We start from the raw sequence: 27,550 nt of genomic DNA, 5'->3' as shown, positions 1-27,550 counted from the left end.
TCTGATGTCTCCTGGTGATGAAAAGCCGCCGCCTGCCTGGCAGAGATGTTAACTTTGATCTCACTATTAATTCTCCATGAACAGCTAATAAAGCATAATCTCTGAGTATCTGCGCTCAGCGCCGGCGGCTCCCAAAGCCTTCAGCAGCTCTGACTGACACTTCCTGGCTGGCGGCTCAAACCGACTCCAGATAAAACAATCCAGCTTCAGGAGTTCGAATCACACGGAGGATGAGTGGCACATGCCTCTGGCTTCATCTGCAGCTGTAAGTCGATTCCCTGACATCCGTGAAGCGGATCCAACAAGAAAGAAAGGAAAGTTCGACCTGGATTTAGTTTTTGTCAGCAGAAAGTTGTTTTACTGGGGAAACGATAAACTGGAGAAGGAAGCTGGTCCAGTTCGCTTCTGGATTTAAGACAAAACAAACAAACTGGGACTGTAACTGGTTCTGATCGACCCAAACCATTCAGACAATCAGAAGTCTTCATTCAGACACCTGCTCACTTTTCAAACACATTTAGTCAGCAGACACCAACCTCTCTTCCGTCTTATTGATTGCAAAATTATGCCACAGATGAAAATATGATTTCTAATCAAAACCTGGATCAGATTTAAGAGACCAATGCAGAACATCCATGAGTTTCTGAAATCCCCAAATTCATTTCTAACAAGTTGGGAGTTTTTCCTTCCACCCAACTTTCCACCACTAATCTAGCAGCCAGCTCTCTGAGCTGAAACATTCTGTGGCATTTCCTCCTTCACTTCTGTTTTAAAATCAGTTTTTATCATTCTGACCTGAGTTTGTCTTATTTAGGTTTCGCTCTAGTTGTGATAAATATATTTAAATATGAACTTTATTTTCTGAAATGAAGGATGGAAAATATTGAAAATATTTAAATATTATTCCAGTTTAATTCCTATAAACCTGTACAGGAACTTTATTTATAGTGATACATTTCTAATCACGATAAGAATTTAGATTTATTGTTGTCATAATAAATTTAAATTAATGAAGTTTAAAACAAAACAAAACTGTTTTGTTAATTTTACTATTTTTTTCACTGTTTGTTTTTCTCATTGAGAGTATCGGTAAATATCAATAACTTATGATCAATACTGTGAGCAGTCTAGTGATAAATATGAGTTTATGTAACGTGTGTTTTTCAAGAGCAGTGTTTGTTTTTGAGTCTCAAAAAGTTACTTTAAAAATAAGTAATAAATTCCTCTTATAGTCCTTTTTTATTATCACAATAGAACTAACCCAGAATTTCTCTTTATTTTTGTTTTGCTTCATATTTGTGACCTGAATTAGTTTTATTAATTCTCAGTACTTTACTCCAGTTTGTCTAAACTCTCCGCTCCTGGCTTCTCTTTTCCTTTTCATACTTTCACCTTTAATGTCCTGATGTGATCAGAAACGGAGTCGGATCAGATCAGAGGAGCGGAGGCCAGACGGCAGCAGTTTGCTGCTGCGCCATCGATAAGGAATGTTTTCCACATGACTTTCTCTGATTGCGGAAACATTTCCTCTCATCTCCATGTTTGCTGCATGTGGAGCAGAAACCTTCAAAAAGCAGCAATCAGGAAGGACTGAGTGATGAAGAGCGGCTCCAGAGCGGAGGTCAAAAGGTCGTGAGCTCTGAAGCTGATTGGAGGAAACGCAGCACAAACATGACGCAGTTTGAGGAAGAGGAGCAGAAGAGGCTCACCTGCTGGGAGGAAGAAGATTTATCTCCTCATTAACTTATTTATGATTCACTTTTTAAAGTGTCACGCACTGAAAAAACTCAACTTTTTCTGCTCCAATTGTGATAAATATATTTAAATATAAACTTTATTTTCTGAAATGAAGGATGGAAAATATTGAAAATATTTAAATATTATTCCAGTTTAATTCATATAAACCTGTACAGGAACTTTATTTATAGTGATACATTTCTAATCACGATAAGAATTTAGATTTATTGTTGTCATAATAAATTTAAATTAATGATGTTTTGTTAATTTTACTATTTTTTTCACCGTTTGTTTTTCTCATTGAGAGTATCGGTAAATATCAATAACTTATGATCAATACTGTGAGCAGTCTAGTGATAAATATGAGTTTATATAAGTGTGTCTACAGTTACATCATTTTTTTTGTTCTGAAAAAACTTCTTAGTTTTTTCAGAACCAGAACCGCTGGATTCCAGTCAGACGCCTTCCTCCAGAACCGGGCTGCCCTGGATCATATCTGGGTCGGTTTGCGGTTGCAGCGAGCGATGAGGGGAAGTCTGGAGGGTCTGAAGGTTCCACCGAAAGCAGGTCAGAGGCTCTGAGCTCACAGCTGCCAACAGAAAGCAGCTGAACTCACCAGAACTCACCAGAACTCACCAGAACTCACCTGAACTCACCAGAACTCACCTGAACTCACCAGAACTCACCAGAACTCACCTGAACTCACCTGCAGAGAAGACACAGAAATACTGAATAAATAAATGACTTCAGGCAGAAACACTGGTTTTGATCTGGTTCTGGTTTTGATCTGGTTCTGGTTTTGATTTGGTTCTGGTTTTGATCTGGTTCTGGTTTAGAAGTTCTTAAAGAGACAGGCCCAATTTCAAGAGGTTAAATCAGGAAATAAAATTTCTGTTAAGTCATTTTCATGCCAGCTGGATATAACATAGTTGCTTTATTATGTTATAAAATGAATTGGTACTGGCCCTTTAAGCCAGTTCTGATGTTGAACTGAATGAATGAATGAATGAATGAATGAATGAATGAATGAATGAATCAGACCGGCGGTTCTCCTGTGAAGTTCTGACCAGATTCTGCTTGTTGTTCCAGTTCAGCCTGCGGTTCTGCGTTGGGTTTTATTGAGGCCTTTTAAAGCTTCAGCTCTTCAGACCTGCTGGCTGTGAAAGGAGGACAGTGACATCAAAACAACCTGAAGCTTCTCCTGTAATTACGTTATTCTCCATAAAACGCGTTTGCATATTCAGAGTTCATGAGGAAGAGCGCTGCTGGCTCCTGCAGCAGCAGAACAATGTGCAGCACAGAGATACTTTATTAGCCTTATTATCGCCAGTCCTCCTCATCCAGATTGTTGTCCTTCACCTTTATCACACACCCACACACACACACACACACAGCAGGCGCCTGTGGCTCTCTGCAAGCTGGGAGGAAAGTTGTGAGGAGTAGTGAGAGCAGCGTTGCCAGGTTGGATGAATTAATGAGCCCAGGTGAGCCGGAGCCAAGAACCCTCACCTGCAGTCTTCATTTCCATCTGGATGATCACATGAAGCTAACGGCTAACGGCTGCTTCATTAAGCTAGCGCAGCCTGGCGGCCTGCAGCATGCAGGTGGAGCAGGAAGTGTTTGAGTGACGGAGGCCGGCCTGCAGCGCCGCACGGCCGCTTTGATCAGACGGGACGCCTCACCTTCATCTCGGGATTATGAGGCTGGATGCTGATGATGCTGCGTGTTGGTTTCCCTGGAGACACGCAGGATGGAGGGGAAGGCTCTTTCACGTTCAGGGAATCTAGAGAACAAGCAGCAGGAAACTCCTCACTTTGATTCGACTGGTGAATATTAAACATAAATATTTGATTTAAACTGAATTATATTGATTTATTACATAAACAGTGATACATTTTTATGTTATAAACATGTGGAAAATATCACTGCTAAACAGGCTTTCTGGTCAGAGTGCTACATCCACATATTAATGGAAAGTTTAGTGGAAGGAAAAGGTTTAGGAGATAAACAAGCAGCATATGCTTCATAGTCTGATGGTTTCATTTTCCAACAGAATATGAACTTCACTTTATGAATTTATTTACTTCAATAAATCACGTTTTTAACGGTATTATAAATATTTCAACATTTATCTGCTGAGGAATGAATAAAAATGAATCAATAAGATCATTTAATGCTGATTTTTAACCTGTGGGTTTAATTAATGTTCCAGTGTAAAAGTTTCTGTGAAACAAATTTAACTGAATATTTTTCACAAAACAAACATTCAGAGTTTAAAATATTTAAAATAAAAACAGGAGTGAAGTCAAACTCTCGGCTTCTAATCTAATGACTTTTGAGAACATTTGCTGCTTTAATGCACAAAACTTCTACATTAATCACTGGCTGAATTATTACTGCTGAGGTTTTAGTTTTTAACTCGACTTTTACTCCACTACATTTTACAGTAAGTAGCTGTACTTTCTACTTCACTACATTTCTACTAAACCGTCGCGTTACTCGTTACATCCGAGTCGCTTTGCGCTTTTTTCCGTTAAAATGTGAAGTTCAGGGCCTGAACGTGGCGCCGTAAAATCCAAGCAACAACGTGACTTACTGATTCCGTGTAAAATCAGAAACATAACAGAGTCATTTCAGATCTGAATCTGAAGGAATCATCAGAAACATGAACAGAAAAAAAACACCTGAAACTCGGATCTGCGAGGAACGGATCCACGTGACGTCACATGCAGGATTTGCACCTGTGAACTGAACGAGTGAACTGAATTAGTGAACTGAATGAACTGTTGGATGCTGAGCTGCAGCCGAGAAGCTCCAGGAAAGAGGAAAGTAATCAGGAATGACTTTGTGACGACCTCTGCTGCAGATTGCCTCCGTTCAGGGAAACGGCTCCGTCAGTCCTAACGCGGTTGCCCCGGCAACCATCTGAGTCCCCATCTCTGCGCTTCTGTGTGCAGAAATGAGTTGTGAACAGGCGGGGATTAAACATGATCCCGCAGACAGAGCGTCACTCAGCCGCTCCCGCACACCGGCAGCCTGCGGTGAAGCTGCGGTTCATCCCGCAGCGTCAGGCGGGAGTTAAAGCGTTTCTTTAGCGCCCAGTTTGAAAAGTTCCGCAGCGGGTTCTGCGCTGCTTTCCCCTCCAATCAGGAGGCGATGGGTTCAATTGATCAGCCTGATGAAGATCAATAACATTCAGGCTGTGGCTCAGTTAGTCATGATAAAGTTAAAGACCCGCATTTCTTCCGCGTTCAGAGGAAACTGTCCAGTTTTCACTTCACCGGAAGTCCGTCAGAACCAGTTTCTGCTCTCCATCCTGTCAGGAAACACCTGAAGAAAAACAAAACGAGCTTCAGTTTCTGCAAAAAAGAGAAAAACTCAGTTTAGATCCAACAGAAATATTCTGAATTCAGCAGCTTCTCTAACTCAACTCAAAGAAAATCAGAGCAACAGAATAATGAGATTCTATATCTACATGTTAAAATAAAATATTATTTGAGTTGAGGAAGTTACCGGAAGTAACCGGGAGTTTGTGGAGGTTTCCTCCTGATCCGGTTCGGGTTCCGGTCCGGTCCGGGAGACCCCGGCCCGCTGCAACCTGATCTTTGCCTCATTGACAGTTAAAAAGGGAGCGGGGGTCTGAACCCGACAGCCCTCCTCTACCCGGCGCCATGCGGGAGGAAAACCTGACACAAATCAGCAGGGGCGTGTCCAGGGGGGGCTGATAATCCACTGAAAACATTTATACAGGAAGTGAATCCATCAGAAAGGATTTATTAAAACTGATTCATAATCTGTAAAACATGTTGATGAATTTATTCACCAGAAACTGAAAGAGTTTCATTTTGGTCATATCAGGATACTGGGACAGCAATTATTAATAAATCCTTTATAATATTAATAAATAGCTGACTCTGCATTGTTAAAATTAAACAATATTTAATGTCTTTTCACATTGATGCAATTTAACATTATATAAATAAAATCTGCTGATTGATAAAAGTTCAATCAAATCAAAAAAATCAAAACTGTCTATGCATCTTCACACATTTATAGTAAATAAATGTTTTTCCTAATTATTTGTAGTTATGGCAAATTAAATAATCACAACTTATAACATTTTTGTTAGATTTCTAAAGAGGATTCCACAAATCAGTTTAAAGATACTTCAGTAAATGTAAATGTTGTCGTAGTTTTTATCATCCAAGTTTCTTCAGAGTCGTTGTTTATGACAGGATCTCCAGTAGCAGTCCGTCTTCCAACTCATCTGAAAGCTTAATGGGTAAAAACACTTCTGTGATTTCATCAGGTTCCTGTTAGAATAAAAGAATCAAGGCCAGTTTTTTTATTTTAATGAAACAGTTTAAAGAGTTAACAGATTATCCAGAGAACAGAAAGGCTGAGGAAACGTTAGTTACTGTAAAATGAGGTGTAAAAACAACAAATGTTTTTTACAGTGTAATTACACGGACAGAGCTGGAGGTGGGGCCCCAGATGAGATTCTGCCCAGGGCCACAGTCAGCCTTAGAGAGCCTTTGTTTCCCTCCGTCCATGAAACTCTCTGGACTCCAACCGGTCCTGGATTATTCTGCTCAGGCAGGAAGAGGAAGAGGAAGAGGAAGAGGAAGAGGAAGGGGGTTCCTGGATACCCGGCTGAGGGTCCATCCTGGGTTTGTTTGACATGGCAGCTTCCCCGAGTATGAAGAGATAAATATCTGGTGGTGCTGCTGAGAGAGAGAGAGAGAGAGAGAGAGAGAGAGAGAGAGAGAGAGAGAGAGAGAGAGAGAGAGAGAGAGACAGAGAGAGAGAGAGAGAAAGAGAGAGCAAATAAAATGCTAATTTCTCCTGGCACCGTGATGGAGTTCAAACATGGCGCCGTCCAGAACCTGAGTGGACCGGGCTCTGCTCCAACAATCCAACAAGGACTCATTATCCATAAAATCATTATTATTATTATTATTATTATTTTTTTTTTTTTTTTTATTATTATTATTATTATTATTATTCATGCACACCATACAGACTGCAGCACAGTCATGATCAGGAGGATCACAGCCGGCCCAAGGAATAAGTGAATGAAGCTGCTGCTGTGAGGCCAAACAGGCCTGCAGGGGGCGCTGAAGAAATATTACAGAATCTCAAAACCTCAAATTTTGTTGATCATAAATTTTAAAAAATGCTCATTTTCCTTTGATCTCAAGAACTTTACATTTTTATTTAATTTCATCGTGATTGAAAGATCGGATCATTTTGAATAGAATAATACAGACAGAAAATTTAAGAAACTAAAAGTTATGATTTAGTTCATTTTTTATTACTGTTGTTGTGATTAAGCAACAAGAGGAGAAGAGCAAACAAACACCAGGAAGGAAAATCAGAAATAAAAAAACATGTCAGTAGATTTATTTATTTATTCATTTATTTATTTATTTGCGTAATTAGTTATTTAGTATGTAGTTAGTTCACTTTATGGTGTGGTTATGTTATTTGGGTGCACAATAGAATAATGTGATTATTGTTATTATTATTATTATTATTATTGTTATTATTGGTAATATTTGTGTAAACAGACATAAATAATGAAACTGAGTCATGTGACCCTTGAGCTGCGTAAACCCTCCAGGCCAGCAGGGGGCCTCAGGAACCCTAAATGTCTCCACTGAATCCATGTTGCTGAAAATTCGTCTTTTATTTATTTAGGTTTTATTTTGAAAGGATTTAAAATCAAAATTTCAGCCAGTATGAAAATTTTAAACATCTGCATGTAAACATAACTAGATAGATAGATAGATAGATAGATAGATAGATAGATAGATAGATAGATAGATAGATAGATAGATAGATAGATGATAGATAGATAGATAGATAGATAGATAGATAGATAGATAGATAGATAGATAGATAGATAGATAGATAGATAGATAGATAGATAGATAGATAGATAGATAGATAGATAGATAGATAGATAGATAGATAGATTGTTTTGCTGTTTTGTGGCCCCCGTTCAGACTCCGCTCTGGGCCCCATTTAAAGCTGTGCCGCCCCTGCAGCAGTGATTAATGATACGTCACCAGCCGCAGATTAATCACGCAAAGTGAGCGGAAGGTTTGCGGTGTGGAGCCGAACCCGCAGCCTTCAGGTGGGATGAGAAGAAGAAGAAAAACCTGGTTTCATCAAATCTTTTTAGATGCAAATGTTCCGTTATCTGCAGCTCGCTGCAGCTGTAGTATTTTCCTCTCCATGTGTTTATGATTAATTATCTGTTCTTGGTGGAAAAATAAATCATGCGAAATGAGGGTGTGCGCGCGCAGAGCCAGAGATGGCAGGTCGATGCTGTTAATTTCAGGTTGAAACTGACACACTAATTATAGCGCAGTGCTGCTGGAACACTAGCGGCCAAGATTACACCTCTCTGCTTCTATTTTCTGCTGTTTTATTTTTTATTTTATCAGATCCTGCTTATATTTTACCAATTAAAAATCGTAAAGGCATTTCATTGCCTCGGGATAAAATAAAATAAAAAAAGAAAAAGGGAAAGAAGCAGCCTCTCTGCTAACACGGCCATCACTTTCCCCCATCAGATTCATTGTGATGTATTAGATGCAATAAATTATCCCATGTAACAAAACATGGCGAGCTGAAAGGCTGATAATCTGCAGAGGGGAGATAAGGATTCATTATTCCAAATCATTATGAATCCAGCGTTGGCTGTGACTTCTTTCTTAATCAGCTTCTGTGATCCTGGATACGTGAAGGCAGCAGATAAGAGCCGAGTCGTTTATAATTCTCCCCACCTCGGCCTAATATTTTAAAATAAAAATCGCAGGCAGAAAGAAGCGGCGCGTACGCACGCGCGCACGCACGCGCATGCACCGGCTTTGGAGGGTGCACGGAATGTAATAAAACACACTGAGAGAATAAATGAGTAAATAGATTAAACCCGCGCATTGGCTGCTGTTGTTTTCTTTTCTTTTTTTGTCTCAAATTAAGGTCATCTCCCTGCACGTTTCCAGAGAGGAATCCTGCTGGAAAGAGAAAATTTACTCCCCGTTTGGAGGAAAGTGGCTGATCAGTTTTATCAGCTTTTAACGCGTTGATGCGGTGAAACACCGCAGCGTGTAAAGGTGAGAGACAACATGGCTGCTCAGGTGACTGGGACACTCAACGCCACATTTCAGCCGTAATAAATAACATTTCTTCTCTAACATAATAGAAATGTGAATTAAAATCGAGCCACTTCCTGTTTATCTTCCAAATTGATTCCTATTATTTTTCCTCCCTCCTAATGAATCTTTATTGCATCTTTAATGTGAATAAATTCCGCCATAATCTGATCGTTGTTCCCATCTGTGCTGCTTCACCTTTACATTGAAATCTGATTCCCAGCATTCGCGCTGCGTTTGCATCAAAAGCAGATTAATAAATCATTACGATCTGGATGTGTTATTTTTCTAATTCCATTCAGATGCCGGCATGTTCTAATTCCTCCTAAATGAGGAGCCGCGCAGCGCAGCGCAGCGCGCTGAATTATTCATCTCTTTAAAAAGACGCGTTTGGCTGCAGAGCCGCATCCGTAAGTTTATACAAGGCGGTTTGCGCCAATTATCTTTAATTTATTACCTTAATTGAATTTCTCCCCACCCTCCGCCACCAAAGCTAGATTTGGGTGTGATCAGTTTACATTCTCCTTCAAAGAGTCGAGGCGCCAAGCCTGCAGCATCCTCTTCCTCTCTGCTCCTCCGGCGCGTTTCTCACAGAGGAGGATCGGATTTGCTTGGTGCTCCTTTCAATCAACCGAGCTGTCAATAAGCAGGCCTCTGTGCGCGCGCCGGGTTACTCAGTCCGCTCGCGCCTTTTTCTTCTTTTCTGGCATATAAAAAAAAATAACCAGCAGACCCAACGTGTTGCTGCGATCACATTGTGCTGCAGTTCAGCCTGCATCCCCCCCCGCCGCGTTTCTGGCTTTATTTGTCTCCGTGCAGCTGCACTGCTCTGTCCTTTGTGGCGCAGCGGCTCCTGCTGCAGCACAAAGGGACGCGGAGCTCCGTGTCACTGAAGATCACTGCTATCAGCGCAGTTCAATAATTAACTCCGCTTTTTATTCTAAAACTGATATTTATTTAATAAACAAGCAAACAAAAGGCCCTGGAGATCTTACATCCGTTTTCTGTTTGATAAAACGAATAAAACGGCAGAAAAATAGATTCAAAATCAACCAGTTTCAGTTTAAAAGGATTGAAATTCTTACATTAGTTTAAAAAGAGGCGTTTACAAAGAGCTTCCAGGCCTTTAATCTTGATTTATTAAGAAAACAACAACAAATCGCGGAGAAAATAGATTTATAGGTTAATCTGGATACATATTCAATTAAACAACAAATTATTAAACAAATAAACATGGTAAGAAAAATTATTTTCAGATTAAAATGAACAAATCTCCCATTAAAATTGATTCTAAGGTGTATATTTGTTCAGGATGAGAACATTTTAAAATGCTGGTTTAGGTTGATCAGATAAAACAACAGAACATTGTGGGAAAAATCTATTTTTACTCTAAAATTAATCCTTGAGATGAAAAAAGCTTGAATTTATTGAAGAGCAGGGAAGCATTTAAAACACACCGGGGTGTTATATTTGGATTAAAACAAAACCAGATCTATTTTCAATATTCAGTCGATAGATTGAGATGAAAATCGTCTCAAATGTTCCTAAAAATGTCAAAGAAACGGAATAATGAGGAGAAGCGTGAAGCCTGACAGTTAACCCTGTGATGCAGGCCTCTTCCCATTGGCTGCAGCCGCATCTAGTTGCTTTCTGAGCCGGAAGCTGCTCATACAGTAGAGGCGAGGCCGCGTGCGCGCGCGCGCTGCCGTGCCCCGGTAGCCTACATGCGTGCGCGCGCGTTTCTTATTTATAATCAGGCTGGTGACTCCGGGACCGTGCCAGGGCCTGGCGCGTGCACGAGCGGGAGCGCGCAGTAAGAAGCCTCAGTGTGTGTGTGTGTGTGTGTGTGTGTGTGTGTGTGGGGGTGTGTGTGTGTGTGTGTGCTCTTCCCGTCCACAGCTCTCGCCCTCTCAGCCTCTCTCTCCCCGCCTGTCTCTAAATGCCATCGGCGCCTCCATCTGCATGTCAGTCTTTCTTCTCATCTGCAGGGGAGGAAAAAAACAAACCAAAAAAGGAGAAAAGAAAAGAGAAGAAGAAGAAGGAAAGCGGCGCGGCGTCCAGCGGTCAGGTCAGTAGCTTTTCCATGTGAAGCTCGTTTTGCTCGGATCCTGCTGCTGCGGTTCGGCTCGGAATGATGGAAACTTTTGCTTTGAATCAGAATCCTAAATATTCAGACACAATTTCATTTTTTGTTTTTTTCGTTTCGGGTTCGGCGGCTTCTCCAGCAGCCTCCATCCGAACTGAGCCAACACTGATTCAACGCCGCGTTCCGCGCCTCTCTCCGGACCGACCCGCCGCCCATTCCCCCAAATTTCAGCCGCCGCAGCTAAAATAGCGCAGATGAGGAGTTTTAGCGGCACATTACCTGCCGCTCAGGCTGATGGCGGCGGTTCCGGCCGCGGAGCCGCTCCAGCCGTGAAATCGATCTGATTACCTTGCCGGCGGCTGTTCTTCCTCCATCTCAGTCCGCTCTCTGCATCGATATGGCGCAGAAATGAGGGCAGCATCAGGGAGGAGATGCGGCGCGCATTTTTCTATTTTTTTTATTTATTTAATTCTGCCTGAAAAAAATAAAATCTCCCAAATTAGATTTAATTATTATTAAATATTTGACGCTGAGTACGGAGCCGCCAGCCGGCCGGTCGGTGCCGGTTTTCAGCTGCTGGGAGTTTTTTTTATTTTTATTTTTTTTAATTCAGTATTTAAATTGAGAGTGAATTTCTAAATGGAAGCCCATCCTCTTAAAAGTCAGCAATGAGCTGAATGAAGGTGAAGAGGCCCCGCACGGCGGCTGACAGATTACATCAGCGCGTCTGGCGAGCAGCGATACAGACGCTGATAAGCATCACAACTCGGCCGACCGGCTCACCATTTTCCCTTTTCACGTCAGTGTAGGAAAGAATGACAGAAAACACTAACTGCTCTATTTTTTCCCTTTTTACACTCGAAGAATGTTTTTTGTTCTCAGTTTAAATCATTCTAGGAACCGAAGTTCTGCTTTCAGGTTTCAGCAGCAGAATTTGACGCCCTCGTTTTGTTCTAAGAAGCAGCTTCTGTTCACATGCCGGAGAGAATAACAGCTCCTTTTTCTTGAAAAGAGCAGCGAGGTGACAAATGACTCAGTGATGTAACAAATAGATTACCTGCGGGGAGCTGCAGCGGTTTCGACATGCGTGCAGCGCCGGTGCAGCCTGGCAGCCTGACCCGCAGCCGGCAGCCTGCAGCCGGCGGCCGGCTTCACCTGCGGCCCGCTCCGCTTCGACGCGCCGCAGCTCCTGGAAACATTCCGCAAACAACGTCTTAGCGCCATTTTTCTGTTTTTCTAAATTTCGTCCTGCTGTCAGGCTGAAAGCCACATATTAGTCAGGCTCTTCTGCCACTTTGTTTTGGCAGAAATGAGAAAGCAGCAGAAATCTGACACACGGAGACCCCGGCAGCACCGAGACACCCAGAACCTCCCGTCTCACACCGAACCTCCAAATATTCACACGTTTATCTCACTGGCTGCTGAATTTAATTCACACTGTTTATCATTTAATTTATTATCCTTTTGTTGTAATTTAATTTTTGTTTATAAGGAAACAATGATGTTTAGGGATAAACACACACACACACACACACACACACACACACACACATGTAGGCGAGACCTAATCTAAAATATTTGATCCTCTCACTGGCAGCAGAATAATCTGTTCCAATCTTAAACTCTGAGCCGCAGAGCAAAAAAAAAAAAAAAATGTTTTGATTTTAATCAGAGATGTTTGACATAATCAGGCAGAAATAATCTGCGTCATCAGAACCGCGACTGGACCCAGAACTGTGACTGCAGCTCTGCTCACATTCTGCTCAGGGATTCATTTAATACTGAGTCTTTATTATTATTATTATTATTATTATTATTTTTATTTTATTTTTTTACAAAACACAAAGGAAAAAAACTGGAGATATTTCAGTTTGATTTTCATTTTTAAAAGAAAATCATCCTGGTACAGAACAGGCCTGGTTCCGGACTGGTTCTGTTCACCCGAACCAAGAGAAATAAAACTCAGTCTGTATTATTATTATTATTATTGTTATTATTATTATTGTTGTTATTATTTTTATTATTATTGTTATTGTTGTTATGGTTATAGTTGTTATTTTCCCGCCGGGCTGCTGCTTTGTCCGGTTCGGACTCTGAACCAGATTCAGGTTCCGGTTTGCTCCTCTTCCTCTCCTCTTCCTCCCCAATATTAAACTAAGTGGATTAAAACCCTGAAGCGCAGTGAGGCGTTCGGGGCAGAGCGGGAACAGTTCTGACTGGTTCCGTTTGATCCAAATGAGGTCTGATCATAGCGGCAGGCCGACTTGTGCAATTCTTGGTTGTTTTTTTGCTTGAGCGCATGTAGCTCATGAATTCCCCTGTGCGGCTCCCCGCTGATCCAGCAGCCTCATGGATGCTGCAGCAGCTGCAGCAGCTGCTGCTGCTGCTTCCGACGCCGCTGCACAGCAAGGGCGTGCGCGCCCCCGACTGCTTTTACCCACCGAGCTGCGCGCCCTGTGCGGGTTCATTTCCTGGCTTTACAGTGACGTCACATCCAGTGGCGTCGATGCCCCCCCCCCCCCCCCCCCCCCCCCCCCACACACACACACATTTCCACTACTACTACAGTATCGATGTAATAGAGACTAAAACGCACGAGATGATTTTCTGCTTACAACAAATGTAAACAAGAAATTCAGCATCTGAATATTATTTCCATTTAATAAAACTGAAATTAATAGAAAGAAAATATATTTAATTCCTGCTTAAAGATTATTTATTAATGTAACTTTTAATCTGAAAATGAACCTGAATTTATTTTTAAGGTGATAAATAAGATTAGATCATACAAGTTGTGTTTTTTTCTCCAAATGTTATATTTTGTATTTTGAACTTTTTCTCTTCAGTGTTTAAAATGAAGCCGTGACTGCAGCAGAAATATTAACAGAGCCACAAACTATTCTGTTAATAATTGTTCACGTTTCTGTAACATCTAAAGAAATGAAATCTGATGAAAGGTCTTGGCTCGCGGCCCTCAGCGCGTCCGGGCCGCGCGCGCCGCGTGCTGCGCGTTTCGGAGCCAACAGTCAGAATAATGAGGCTGTCACCGCGAGAGGACGCACTGTCACAATCTAAAGAGCAGAAACGTCCCGAAAGCAACAGGCTGCGCTGCTCTCTCACACACACACACACACACACGCCCACACACACACACACACACACACACACACACGCACGCACACACACACACGCACCCTGCAGCACTTTGAGACATGAATGAAACAAACAAATCTTTACTTCTTAATATTCTTGTCTCACCACAAACATTCTATTTATTCCTGCTATTTTTGTTTCTTTTTAAATCTGTTCAGTTTTTGCGCCTTTTTAAACTTCCGTTTCCTTTGAAAGCCTTTAATAAATAATGTGGAGAATTTATGTTTTTATTTTTTATCTGAAGTGATTGAAAACTTGCAGTTTTTGCATTTCTTACTTTAGTTGGATTCAATTATCAGGCTCCTCCCCTCAGCTGATGACACTGACAGACCCTCCTTAAGTTGCGTCGCGCCGCAGCTGTCTGCGAGCATTGAGCTGCCTGGCGCCATCCTGAAAGAATGCCTTCACTGTAAAAAAAGAAAAGAGAGAGAGAGAGAGAGAGAGAGAGAGAGAGCGGGGTTAATGGAGAAAGGTAGCAGCAGATCTGATCAGTGAGCTGAACTTGCTGGTGCCGCTCAGTGCGCAGCGCAGACTCAGCTCTGCGCTACTTGTTGAACCAGCCTGAAAACTTTCACATCTTTTATTTTTTATATCTGGTCACGTTTTTTCTGAGAGGAAAGAGTTCAGGAACTCTGCGCCGAACTGGATTCCATTTTGGCCGTGTTCGTGCGGCAGCGGCGTTGTTGCATGCGGGGCTTCTGCGGGTATGTTTGCTCTTTAAATCTCTCTTCGTTTTCTTTTCTTCTTTTCATTTTGATTGATTTATTTTTATTTCGTGAATCCAGTGTGCGCCGCTTTGTTTGCATGAAGAACAGAACCAGAAAGTGACTCTAACGCTCTGCTCTCTGTCTCCAGGTGATCGGAAGCGGCCGCGGAACCTGTTGGATTTTAACGCAAACGGATTTGGGACTGATTATTTCTTTGCTCCGTTTTTTTTCCACATGAACTTTTACTGAAGAACAGAAATAATTAAATCAGGTTCGAAGACAAAGAGCGAGCGATGGAAGTAAGTGCGGACCAGCCTCGATGGATGAGCCATCATCCCGCGGTGCTGAACGAACAGCATCCCGGCTCTCATCACCCGGGCCTCGGCCACTCGTACATGGACCCTTCGCAGTATCCGCTGGCGGAAGATGTGGATGTACTGTTTAATATCGATGGACAGGGGAACCACGTCTCTTCGTACTATGGGAACTCAGTCCGAGCCGTCCAGAGGTACCCTCCTCCTCCACCCGGTGAGTCGACGGCCTCTTCGGGGCCTTTTTGTTTTTAGTTTTTAATCATAATCCAGCTTTTTCGATGATTGTTCGCAAAAGCTCTGCGGCTGGGTTTCACATCAGAATTTGATCCGGGACGGGTTTCAGTTTCTGCTCGTAGTTTTTACCTTCTCGTGTTCCCGACCTGCCTCTCTAGTGAGGACTTGTTTTTCAGATCAGGCCGTGTGTGATCAGTTTCTGTGGCCCGGCCGCGTGTTTGACGGCGACTCAGAGTTTGTGGAGATTTTTGGGAAATTTGTCCCTCTGATCACATGAACATCTGAGGCAGCAGCGCCACATGCAGCCGCTTGTGGAGTTTCCTACCATGTAACTTCCTCTACAGTCAGCTCGCAGTTTGTTTTGAGGCGTTTGGATAGCAGAGCTGTTGCATCAGGGCCTGTTAGACGGGAAAATGAAGCTTTCTGTTACCTGACATGCTGGAAAATCACATTTTAGATTGTTGATTTGCTGCGAACCGAGCAGGCTGCTGATCTTGTTGTGTCTCCCGCTGCAGGTAGCCAGGTGTGCCGCCCGTCGTTACTGCACAGCTCGCTGCCCTGGCTGGAGGGCAGCAAAGGAATCCCCCCCCACCACAGCAGCTCCCCCTGGAACCTCAGCCCCTTCCCCAAGAACCCGCTGCACCACGGCTCCCCGGCCAGCCTGTCCGTCTACCCCCCGGCCTCCTCCACCTCCCTGTCCACCGGACACTCCAGTCCGCACCTCTTCACCTTCCCCCCGACCCCTCCCAAAGACGTGTCCCCGGACCCGGGCATTTCCACCCCGGGCTCCAGCAGCTCCGGGCGCCAGGAGGACAAAGAGTGCATAAAGTACCAGGTGACCCTGGCCGAGAGCATGAAACTGGAATCAGCTCACAGCCGGAGCGTGGCGTCAATCGGAGCAGGGTCAACCTCTGCCCACCACCCCATCGCCACATACCCACCCTATGAATACGGCCCAGGCCTCTTCCCACCAAGTAGCCTGATAGGTGGGTCATCTTCTAGTTATGGTTCCAAAACGAGACCAAAAACAAGGTCCTGTTCAGGTAGGCGTGCGTTTATTACATTCCCTTTTGCTCTAACGTTTCCCCAGATTTACAGAGACCCGCAGAGCCATGTTGTCCCCAAACCAGAGCATGAGCTCCGGCAGGCCGAGCCGGCCCTCTTTCAGCTCCTCATCTAGTAATAATAATAATAATAATAATAATAATAATAATAATAATAATAATAATAATAATAATAATAGGAAATATTTTTTCCAACTGAAATGAATCTGATATTTTCCCATTTTAATAAAAATATTTAGAGATTTTTTCTCCTTCATAAAGAATAAAACCCGCCTGGCTCTAATTCCATCCAGGGTGAAGCTCGCAGTCATTCCGCTGTGCAGACAGAGAGGACGGCAGACGGCGGCTCTCTGCTCTGCTCTGCTCTGCTCTGTCTCCCAGTTTCTATGTTCAGGATAATCCCATTACTGTCAGGCCAGCGCGCGCCACTGTCGCTTTGTTGAGCCAGCGCGAGAACCGGAAGCTGCGCCGCAGACCGGAGGGCTCTGTTATTATTATTATTATTATTATTATTATTATTATTATTATTATTATTATTATTATTATTATTATTATTATTATTATGAGAACACAGAAAAAGGCCGTTTTCTGTAATGAGATTAGAATCAGCGGTGAAAACAGTGGATTAGTTGATGCATATCATCGGGATTAAAATGCAAATAAAGATTTTAATTCCAGGATCACTGGAGATAACAGGCATTTACAGAATATTTTCAGATCTTAGCAGTACTTAGGAGATTTTTCTGCACATTTCCTCCTTTATTTAAAATGAAATCAGGCAGCGGAGCCTCTCGCTCTCAGGCCTGCATTTGTCTCACATGCCTGGAACCGACGCAGTTCCTGTTTGATTTTTTCTTTCTTTTGCAAAGTCAAAAGAGAAAGAGAGAAACGCAGCTTCCCAGGTGCCTGTGTGTGTCTGTCACACATCTAAAGCAGTGTGTGTGAGTGTGTGATTTATAAAAAAGGGAAGTGTGGCTGCATGAAAAGGCAGAAATCTTCTCGCTGATGTTCACAAAGCTTCACTCTGCTTTCAAATAACAGCAGCGCCGCGTTTCAGTTTCAGGCTTCACCGTCATCTCAGAACAGGCCGGAGGGAAAAACTCTCACATAAAATATTATTTTTGTTATTAGATGGTGAATGAAAGAGAAATGCTAAACTATGATATTAAAAAAAAGATCCAAAATGTTTCAGATTGTTTAGAGACGTTAGCTTTGTGGTTTTAAGGACCTTAAGAAAACTAACAATATGTTTAATGTGTCGTTTTCTGTATTATTATTATTGTTATTGATTATTGAATTCATGTTTTGTCATAACATTAACGGATTTTTTTCCTGCCAGCCCTGATTATTACATCAACATGATTTTTGTATTTCCGCCTCCGCCTGACCCCGTGTCCGTGTTTTTATCTTTTATTTCTGTGTGTGTGTGTGTGTGTGTGTGTGTATGTTGTGCGCTCTCCCGCACGCAGAAGGCAGAGAGTGCGTGAACTGCGGGGCCACGTCCACCCCGCTGTGGCGGCGGGACGGTACGGGCCACTATCTGTGCAACGCCTGCGGCCTCTATCACAAGATGAACGGGCAGAACCGCCCTCTCATCAAGCCCAAGCGGCGGCTGGTACGTTCCTCCACCGACATTTTCCTCTCTGCTGATGACGTTTCCGTCTCTCTCTGTGTTTGTTTCCCCCTCTATCCAGGAAGAAGTAGGCCTATTAGCTGCAGGAAATTGACTCGGCAAGTGCAGGTCTCTGTTTTCAGATACTACCTGAGAAAAAAATTAATGCATTATCTGAAAATAATTCAGATTAATAAAAAAAAAAAAGATTGATTTTGCTGTGTGCAAAAAGGACTCATGTGTATTTTTAAGTTGCTTCTTCTGCAGCTGAATGTGGCTGCATGCACTGAGCTCCAGAAAAATAGGTTGAGGTTTCTTCTGTAGGGAAACCCCCTCATGACTTATGAGCTTAAAGGAGTTCCCTAGATTTAGTAAAAATAAAAAGTGTTAGGAAGCAATAGGTGACCAGCCCTGCTCTGCCGGCCTCTGGACTTATTCCTCCGGCCTTAATGTGAAAAGCCGACGTCTCAGGGAAGGAATGGAGAGGAAAGGGCTGCCGGATATCTGCGCGGCGCAGATAACGGCGCAGTCAAAACACAGAGGCTGTCCGGAGCCCCGCACGGCCTGCGCTTGTTTAAACCCGCTAAAATATTTCTGCGATGCGCAGCGTTAGGCACAACGTTTTAATAATTCAATAAATATTTATTTATTCGCGCTGCACAAATCAAATTTCCAGAAAGGAAAACACGTCAAAGGAATCAAAGTCTGCTGCTCTCTGATTGGTTAATCCCAGCACGCAGCGGCAGCAGGACTTATTAGGACAACAGCCGTATAATTGGAAATGCCTCCAGCAGATAATGTAGTCGTTCGCTTTTGGCGTGTCCTCTGCGGTCACCCGTAGGTATTGATTGTTTTTAGAGATTATAACATCAATGTCAAGGCGTTGCTGCTGCTGCATGCTCTGTGTCTTCATCGCTGCCAGGCTGCAGCGTTTCTCCTGCATTAACAAACTTTCGCCGTAACGTTTCAAACGTTCAGCCTTTTCCAGAACGGAGGTTGAATCAGATGAACGGCTCTGCTTTTATGTCTTCTGTAAATATTTATTCTCTCTGAGTTATGCGCACCATGATGCTATTTTTAGAGCCCGGAGTGAAAGCAGCTCTTTTTCTGCCATTTCTGTCTTTGTGCTCTTTAAACTATGTTCAGCTTGCACTTTTATGCATAAAAAGATGGAAAATATATACAGTGAAAATAAAAGCCTTCAGTGTTTTAGAGAGGAAATAACTTGTGCTTTTGATCTGCGATGAAAGGAAATCTGAAGAGTTTCTGCTGCGTTTATTCATAAGTATGTAATGATTTTAAAGGACAGTAGATTCACCCACAACCTGTCAGCTAGAAGAAGAGCCGCTGTTTTGTGTGAATCTTGAAGCTGATTGGTTTGTCGCTCGGTCACCTGACTCGTGGTTTTTGTGCAGTCTGCAGCCAGGCGGGCAGGGACGTCCTGCGCGAACTGCCAGACAACGACGACAACGCTGTGGCGGAGAAACGCCAACGGAGACCCGGTGTGCAACGCCTGCGGCCTCTACTTCAAGCTGCACAATGTAAGTAATAAACCTGCTCAGGATCTGCTGCTGCCGCCGCCAACACACACAGGTCTGCTGAATATTTCATGCCCTCATCTTGGACTCTTCTTCCTGTGAATATTTGATCTGACTTGTCCCTGCAGAGAATTTCCGTAGCACAGAGATAACGCAAACTCTGATTTATTGGCAGTGGAGTGAGCTCAACCTGCAGTCTGCCTGCTTTTAAATAATAATTAAAATTAGATTAATTTCTGGGTGTTTGTACCCTCTTGGTTTTCCCCTCTGAACACCAATCTGCCTGATTCGTTTTGGGTCGCTTGGTGTCTTACCACAGGATTTCACATCTACAGGACGGACACCCCGGGGACTCGTTTATCTCCCCTCTCCTGCACAAAGCTGTCACTCCCAATCAAACCGCCATTGTAGCTCCAGCTAATAATAATAATAAGCAGACTAACTGCTCTCAGGCCACATGTAGGTAATTTCTTCTCCCTCCTCTTCCTCCCCTCCTCTGCCTCTCTCACATGACAGAGTTTGCTTATATCCCAGTGTGCAGGCACAGACTCTCCGCCCTGCTGCCCTGCTTGTCACGCAAGCGCCCTCTCTTAAATCACTTTCCCATGTTTCTCTTGGCCGATGGTTTGCCACTGAAAACAGACTGAGAGTGAGTTTAAACACAAAGAAGAAGAAGATTTCCAAGCTACTTATTAGCATCTGAACTGACCCCAACCTCTGAGTCAGTGGGTAAAAAGTGGCAGTGCGTTATACAGGGGCGCCACGCTAGAGGGGGCGCCAGATGTTGGTGGGAGTAATTATTTCTAGTTGGTATTTTCTGTATTTAGCAGCTGATTGTGCATTGAAAACCCCAGAGGGAGACTCTGTTATGTGTCTGCATACATTTCAGTACTTAGCTGGTTCTGACTCTGAGTAATTCTCAAATTGGTTTATTTGAGTAAATCTGGATTTCTGTTGGAGCTCGAATCCTATTCCAGGTTCTTGGAGTGAATTCTGGATAGATCTGTCAGGATTAGGATTAATTAGGACGCAAAACATTAGCATTAAGCTAGCTTGTGTTTGCACCTCCAGCAGACCCTGCTGAGTGAGGACGGGGTGGAACCGTCTGAGACTTACAGTATGTTTAGTTTTGACACCTCTGTCCCAGGCTGAGGTTTGACAGTACGGCGGGTGTGAACGCCTCGCTGTCTTTTCTCAGGTGGTCAACGGGTTCAGATGTTTGAAGTTTCAGGCATCAAAGAGGAAAGGCTCACCTGGCTTTACGTAGCGTAACTCGTAGCCGGAGAAAGTTTTCCCCCACCACCGTGTGGAGTCGTAGGTTGGAGGAAGAAACCAGAGGAGATCTTTGCCCTCCGATAATCATTGACAGTCAGCTGAAAAATGCTCGGCTTTATTCTGAGAAGGAATCCCAGTCCTGCTTCCAGAGTCTCTTCATCCCAACCTGTAGGTAATGGCAGCTGGAGCCATTTTAGTCCACGCATGGCCAAGTGAACAAGGACTTGGCCGGCCTGCATCGTCTCTGCTTGAATGGCTTCCATCCGTCCCACTTCCATCTTCTATTTGTCCTCCTCTCTCTCTGAGGAAACACCACAGCTGCAAATATGTTTCAGTTTAAGATAGAAATCTAAATACCAGCCTGAAATGGACGAGTCGAGTTTCTGAAATGCATCAGCTCCAAATTGGTCACAAATGTTTGTTTTTTCATGTTCATATCTCAAGACAAAGTACTAATCTGCCGTCTTTCTGTCTCCTTTCGAGAGCAGATCAACCGACCTCTGACCATGAAGAAGGAAGGCATCCAGACCCGGAACAGGAAGATGTCCAGTAAGTCCAAGAAGAGCAAAAAGTCCCAAGACAACATGGACGACTTCTCCAAGAGCCTGATGGACAAGAGCAGCTCGTTCAGCCCGGCCGCCCTGTCCCGCCACATGTCCTCCTTCCCCCCCTTCTCGCACTCCAGCCACATGCTCACCACCCCCACACCCATGCACCCCTCCTCCAGCCTCCCCTTCGCCCCCCACCACCCTTCCAGTATGGTGACAGCCATGGGTTAAGGCCCCGGCGCCCCGGGCTCCCCCGTCACCTCCACGCCCTTCGGTACCTCCGCTCCAGACTCTTCGGTTCGACCCAAGCGGGATCCTTTCTCCTCGGTTCTGTCTTATTTTTATAAAACCCAAGTGTTCCTCTGCGATGTAAATGCTTTGCAGACTCGAACTGACTGCGGCGCACTGACCTCCAGGGGGAAGGTTTCTGTTTTTCCAGCGGACGTTTCTCCTCCACCCGCCGCAGCCGCAGACTCCGCCCAACATGGAGCTCCATTGTGTATAAAAAGCCATTCCTCCACCGCAACACACCCAGTCCCTGCGACCCGCATCTCCTCACCTTCTGCCTGTGAAACAGGACCCATCCCTCTCTGCTTCCTTTCCTTTCCTCTTGTTCAGCTGAAGAAGAGGACAGACTGATCATATTTGTACAAATTGTATGAAATACAGTACATTTAATGAAGACTTTTTAATTAAGTAAGAAAAAAGAAAATTTGCCCCTGGGCAGCTAACGACTAGAAGGGTACGAGTCGCAGCAGGTGCAGAGACTCCACCGAGTCCCGGAGGAGGAAAAGAAGCGAGAGGGAAAGACTTTGAGACAGGGCAGGCCTCAGATTTTGCCTGCATGAAATGTGTCGCATTAAGTTTGCAGAGATCCGGCGCCTCTGGCCGCCGGCTTCTCTCTTATTTTATTAGATTTTTTTCCTTTTTATTTTATTTTTTGGATGTGCTATACGTCTCGGGCAATTGGTTTTGTTGAAGCGCTCTCACACACACACACACACACGCACACACACACACACACATACATTGGATCACCTGAAAGACTTTCTTTCTGCCCACAGATTATATGCATTGTGAAAAAAAGTTCCTGTATTTGTTATTTGTATGTATAAATCAGAGTACCAAAAATACGAAAGAAACAAAGATGTAGAATTATTTCTTTATGTTATGCAGACTGAATGGTTGTAAAAAATTAATAATAATCACTAGTGTAAAATATGACTGCTTTTTTTGTTTCGTATTTTTTTCTTTTTTTTTGCTCTTTGAAAATAATAAACTAGTTTAATCTCTGTTGACATGTTAGCGCTGTGGTCGAGAGCTGTCTGTTCTGTGTTTCTGTGCTGTGTGATCTCCGGCGCTCTGCACACCCCCACCCACTCACCTACCCACAAAACCACAACCAGAGACACCCGGCCATATGTATACATACACACACACCTTTATGCTCATATTCAGACATACATGTAGCTGTTCTGCTCCTGTTCTGTTGCTCTGCGTTTGCAGGAACAGCTTCAGGTCAGCTGAGCACAAACAGGAAGACAAGAAATAAACAACAGCGATGGAGGAACAAGTCAAATGGCACGGCTGAAGGTGCTTTTGTCTCATCCTGTTTCTACATAAATACAGATTCATCCATGTTTTCTTGATTTAAAACTGCACAATTTCCTAATATTATTCATAATCAAGCCATGAAATGAAACCTGCGATATCTGTAGCATGAGATGCTTCAAGTCTTCAGCTGGGACAGAACAGGGACCTGCATGGATGCAGCCGCAGGTTTTATCAGCAGCCCTGCAGCTGAAGGTCCAATGCATTCAGAATTCACATCTGCAAATAAAAATGTCTCCATGTCACAATAAAACGTTCTCCTATAAACTACAAACACACTAAACCATGAGCAACCTGCAGCTGAAGCACTTTCTAACTTCTCTTCACCTGCATGCTGAACCCTTCCTGCAGGTTTCGGCCTCCGTTGACTCCAGAGCAGAATTTTAAGTGTTTCAAACCTCTTTAACCTTTCTAACATCATTATCATACCAGGAATTCACAGGCAGCGTCTGCCGCAGATTAATGTACAAACAAGTCCGCACAAAACTGCAGCCGTCGCAGTTTCCTCAGTTTTCTTTCTGCTTCGTGCAGGTCAGTCCACCACCTCAGCTGTGAGCCAGCGTTCATGATGCTTCACTCTGGAAAACAAGAAGAAAGGACCAATACAAACGTTAATGGAGGAATGATTAAAAAATTGACTCTTTGTCCCATTATAAACCAAGATGAAATTTAAATATTTAAAAAAAATGATGGAATCACTTCGTCTGTGATGTTTGCTCTTTTTGTTCCCTTTTGTTTTAACCTTTTACAAACATCACAAAGCTTTGGATTATTCCTTTCACAGCAGACTTTACTTTTCAGCTTATATGAGATTCTGTAGGAAAACATGTAATTAAACAGTTTTCACTGAAGAGTGAGGCTCAGATTTTAAATATTAAACCTCCAGTTTGGTGTTTTAAAAACTGATACACTTATAAATAATTTATTTTTCTGTATTTTAATCTACATTTGTATTGTTAGGATCTCATCTGACCATCATATTGTCGGTATTATACTGTCATCCTACTGTTTTGTATAAAAAACAACTTTAAAAATTAAAATTTGAAAATTATAATTGAAAACCTGCTAAGAGCGCTGTGCCCTGTTTACTCTGACACCCCTGGATAAAATCTGGTCAAAGTCTCAGAAGTTAGTTGGAGAAGATTAGAGAACAAACAGCATGAAGAAGGAAAAGTTCAAGAGCTGTGAATACTTTAGAAAGGCACAAACTTTGACCTTTGACTTATCCAGACATAAAACAGCGACAAAGAGAATCAAAACGTCAAGTTGACGGATAAACAACAACCTCAGACTCTTTGTTTCCAGCTGTTTGTCACAAACAGACAGATTATTCACAATTCTTAACTGAATCTGTAATAATCCCAAAGATAAAACAGATTCTTAAATGTAAAACAGGATAAAAGTTTTAAGGTGATTATTTGCTGAAAACATGACAAACAGAAGATCAGCTGAAGGATGAAACACCTCAGGTCTTTTACCTGGTCGGATGTTCAGGTTCTGCTGCTGCAGGTAGATTTGACCTCACTGTGGATCATCATTCAGGAGGAATTTCACTCAAAGGAACACAAATTTATATATAATATATAATCTCATGTTTTATCACGTTGTCTCATATTGTGTTACATATTCTGACATTTTACTTCACATTCCATCATATTGGATCTCATGTCAGTTTATATTGAATTTCATCACATTGTCTCGCTTCAAATAATATTTCATAACGGCATCCATACATCTAACGTACTTCTTAGTTGACGTCACACTTCCGGGAACTGTTTTAGCTGACGGCCATCTTGGAAGGCAGAATGGCGTCAGACGCGGTGAACAAGCTGTTGGGGAATATTTATTTTATTTTTTTATTGAATTAAATGTTATTTTAAGATTGTGAAGGTTACCTCATGTTGGACGGACGGAAAGCGCAGTTTTTACTCGTTTGAGCGAACCGGAGAATCTGGGTCGGAAACATCAACCTTGATGATTAGCCGTGGAAAACATCAGGAATCTGCTCCGATCGCTTTTATTCCGGTAAAATATATATTTTATATCTAGCATTTTGTGTGTTGGAACTATTCTGTTTATGATTTGGTAAATCTGCTGAGGTTGGTTTAGATACGCTAAGCTAAACCGCTACATGCTAAACACTTGCTCTGCCTGCATCCAGCATCGGTATATGGTAATAACTTTGGAAAAGAAGCGATAGGTAAGATAAATATTAGTGATATTTACTATTTCACTTACAGCAGACCTAGCAACAATAGCTTAGCTAATGTATCTTTTATCTGGAAGCTAAGACATCTGTGGTGCTACATGTAGGTCATAGGTCATAGGTCAGTCTCAGCAGCAGCGGTTTTTGTAGACTTGTCTTTCTCCTGCACTTTGGCATTTTGTTGGAGTTGATGCCCTGGTTCATTATCTTTTTTTTTTTTCCCTGGTTCATTATCTGAGCTGTGAACCACCATCTCTCTGCCAAGATGGTGGTTCAGTGGCGCGGATCACTTCCGGTTCAGACTTGTGGGAACAATGCATCGCATCTTTTCATACCTCATCATTTTGTGTAACATAGTACCGTATTGTAATCAGCACTTTTGTTCATATCATATTTGTAAATGTATTTATGTAAGTTCTAGATTCTTATATCTCTAACATTTAAACCTTAAAGGGACAGTACTGTGTATTTTTGTGCTGTTTTGTAGCACACTGAAGTTACCTTCACGGCTTATAGAAATGCTGAAAGAAATTTGATTTTGCAATTTGAAGCCTTGAAATTAGTGTCAGTTTCAATGAGCTGCAGAAGTGGCTCCTGTAGCTCAGAGGAGGAGTTTTGTGGAAATGGGCGGAGCTTGGTGACAGCAAGCGTTTAGGCAGCCCTGAATGGTTGCCATGGAGATTAAAGGATCCTCTAACATGCCTGAGAGAACCAAAGCAACACTCCAGGTGTGACTGGAGAGGGAATTATTACATGATGCTAAGAAAGCTGATTTTAAATAGCAGCCCTCCTTTAATGCTAACATGATGTTCATGATTCGTTTCTGCTTTCTGCAACCTGAACGTCTGCATAACTCACAGCAGACCTCCCCCCCACCCCCCAAAAAAAAACTTCCCAGAAACTCAATATGTGTATATGTTGGGATGTGTGTTGGTAGGAATGTGAGCAGCAGTCTCCTCCTCGCTCTGCAGAACTTCGGTATTCGGCATCATTTGTTTCTGAGCCGCTGTGACCAATCGGGAGATTTGCTCCTGTGTTTTAATAGTGAGGTCACGGGGGCATGTGGGATGAGAATGGAGCACTGTGTGTGTGTGTGTGTGTATGGGTGTGTGTGTGTGTGTGTATGTGTGTGTGTGTGTGTGTGTATAAAGGGATAAGGAGAGCTTTACCCTGTGGTGGAACCCCATGACCTCTGGTTGACCTCTCCGGCCGCCAGGGTGACTGGAGGTGCGGCTCCTGCTCAGGTGAGGACGGAGCGCCGTGTGATCTCCTCTTGATCTCGTCTCGGTCGCCCCAAAGCGTTCCGTCTCCCTCTCTTCCTGCGTCTGCCTCTCGTCTTTCAGGTGAGCATGATGACAGATTTGTTGGCGTAATTGGCTCTCAGGGACAGTCCGTCTTCGCCGCCGTCTCCAGGTGGGGTCAGGCGCGGGGTCGCGGTCGGGGAGGATTGTAGCGACTTCGGAAAATTAGCTCATCTTTGAAACAAACGTAAATAAATGTTCTGGTTAAAATTTGGGTTATTTTTCTGCAGATTGAGAAATGATGAGCACGCCACAGGAAGCAGGATGTGCTTTTTTCACCCCACCTTTTCCTTCTTTTAAATATAGTTGGTCAAACCTCCTCCTCTCTTGCCTCAGATATGATCTGCTTTGTTTTCATATGAAACAGAAAATATGTTTTGTTGTTCTAGCCATATTGGTTAGTCGGAGGGACCAATATGTGTCAGTGTGGTCAGGTGTGGGGAAGCAGGTTGTGAGCTGTGGGCTAATGATTCTTCCCCCGGCCCACAATTCAAACCAGATTCTGTCTGTTCACACCGAGCGCTGCACTTACACTAATCTAGAGAAACCCATAGGAAACCTGGGAAATGCTGACATGAATTAAACATTTCACAAAGAAAAGGCAGCAGCTGGGAATCTTGTTTCTTTTCTGGAGAAACATTTTTAAAGCGTTTTAAAGAAACAGATTTAGGTGTATCTGGGGTGTTAAAGTCTGCAGACTGGAGAACTTTCTGGCCCAGTTTGGCTTCGGTGCCGTCGACCACAACAGGCTACAGTGTCGGACCTTCAAAATGGCTCACATCTCACCAGGTTCTGCTTTTCAGTGGAGTCCCTCAGGGTCGTGCTTGAGTTTTCAGCATGTACAGTCATTTCTCATCATTTAGATCAGGGGGGTCCAACGTCGGTCCTGGAGGGCCGGCATCCTGCGTGTTTTAGTTCTCTCCCTGGTTTAACGCACCTGGATCAGATGTTGGCTCATTAAAGGCCTAAGAAGAACATTGACCTGCTGAGAATGTTGTTAC

General features: G+C 43.1%; 1 protein-coding gene and 1 long non-coding RNA gene across 13 annotated transcripts; one reads left to right on the top strand and one right to left on the bottom strand.

Moving 5' to 3' along the window:
* Window positions 1–4,268: 4,268 nt before the first annotated feature.
* Window positions 4,269–14,358, bottom strand: LOC116736678 (uncharacterized). 5 transcript variants are annotated; one of them, XR_004342652.1, is made up of 3 exons: window positions 11,266–14,358; window positions 5,251–6,464; window positions 4,269–5,096 (listed from the first exon to the last, which is right to left on the bottom strand). It is a non-coding gene; the product is annotated as an uncharacterized LOC116736678 (long non-coding RNA). The 5 variants fall into 5 exon arrangements; XR_004342653.1 differs by having other exon boundaries at window positions 5,251–6,461; XR_004342650.1 differs by lacking the exon at window positions 11,266–14,358 and having other exon boundaries at window positions 5,251–5,423; window positions 6,204–7,529.
* Window positions 10,840–22,736, top strand: gata3 (GATA binding protein 3). 8 transcript variants are annotated; one of them, XM_032589297.1, is made up of 6 exons: window positions 10,840–10,968; window positions 14,995–15,374; window positions 15,910–16,437; window positions 17,928–18,199; window positions 19,486–19,611; window positions 21,372–22,736. In XM_032589297.1, the coding sequence occupies exons 2-6, from the start codon at window positions 15,140–15,142 to the stop codon at window positions 21,660–21,662; spliced, it is 1,452 nt and encodes a 483-aa protein (XP_032445188.1). In that variant the 5' UTR covers window positions 10,840–10,968; window positions 14,995–15,139; the 3' UTR covers window positions 21,663–22,736. The 8 variants fall into 8 exon arrangements, with proteins under 8 accessions (XP_032445188.1, XP_032445193.1, XP_032445189.1 ...); XM_032589302.1 differs by lacking the exon at window positions 10,840–10,968 and adding an exon at window positions 14,528–14,843 and having other exon boundaries at window positions 21,367–21,442; XM_032589298.1 differs by lacking the exon at window positions 10,840–10,968 and adding an exon at window positions 14,556–14,843 and having other exon boundaries at window positions 15,910–16,380.
* Window positions 22,737–27,550: the final 4,814 nt, after the last annotated feature.

Source organism: Xiphophorus hellerii, chromosome 17, assembly GCF_003331165.1.
Source record: "Xiphophorus hellerii strain 12219 chromosome 17, Xiphophorus_hellerii-4.1, whole genome shotgun sequence".
NCBI lineage: Eukaryota > Metazoa > Chordata > Actinopteri > Cyprinodontiformes > Poeciliidae > Xiphophorus > Xiphophorus hellerii.
This window is presented reverse-complemented; position numbering and strand designations above follow the sequence as displayed.

Bases quoted from the DNA above. Each gene is read 5' to 3' on its own strand.
- gata3 (XM_032589297.1), top strand. From the start codon at position 15,140: ATGGAAGTAAGTGCGGACCAGCCTCGATGGATGAGCCATCATCCCGCG. The intron at 15,375-15,909 runs GTGAGTCGACGG...CTCCCGCTGCAG, and splicing joins GTACCCTCCTCCTCCACCCG to GTAGCCAGGTGTGCCGCCCG. The intron at 16,438-17,927 runs GTAGGCGTGCGT...TCCCGCACGCAG, and splicing joins AAAAACAAGGTCCTGTTCAG to AAGGCAGAGAGTGCGTGAAC.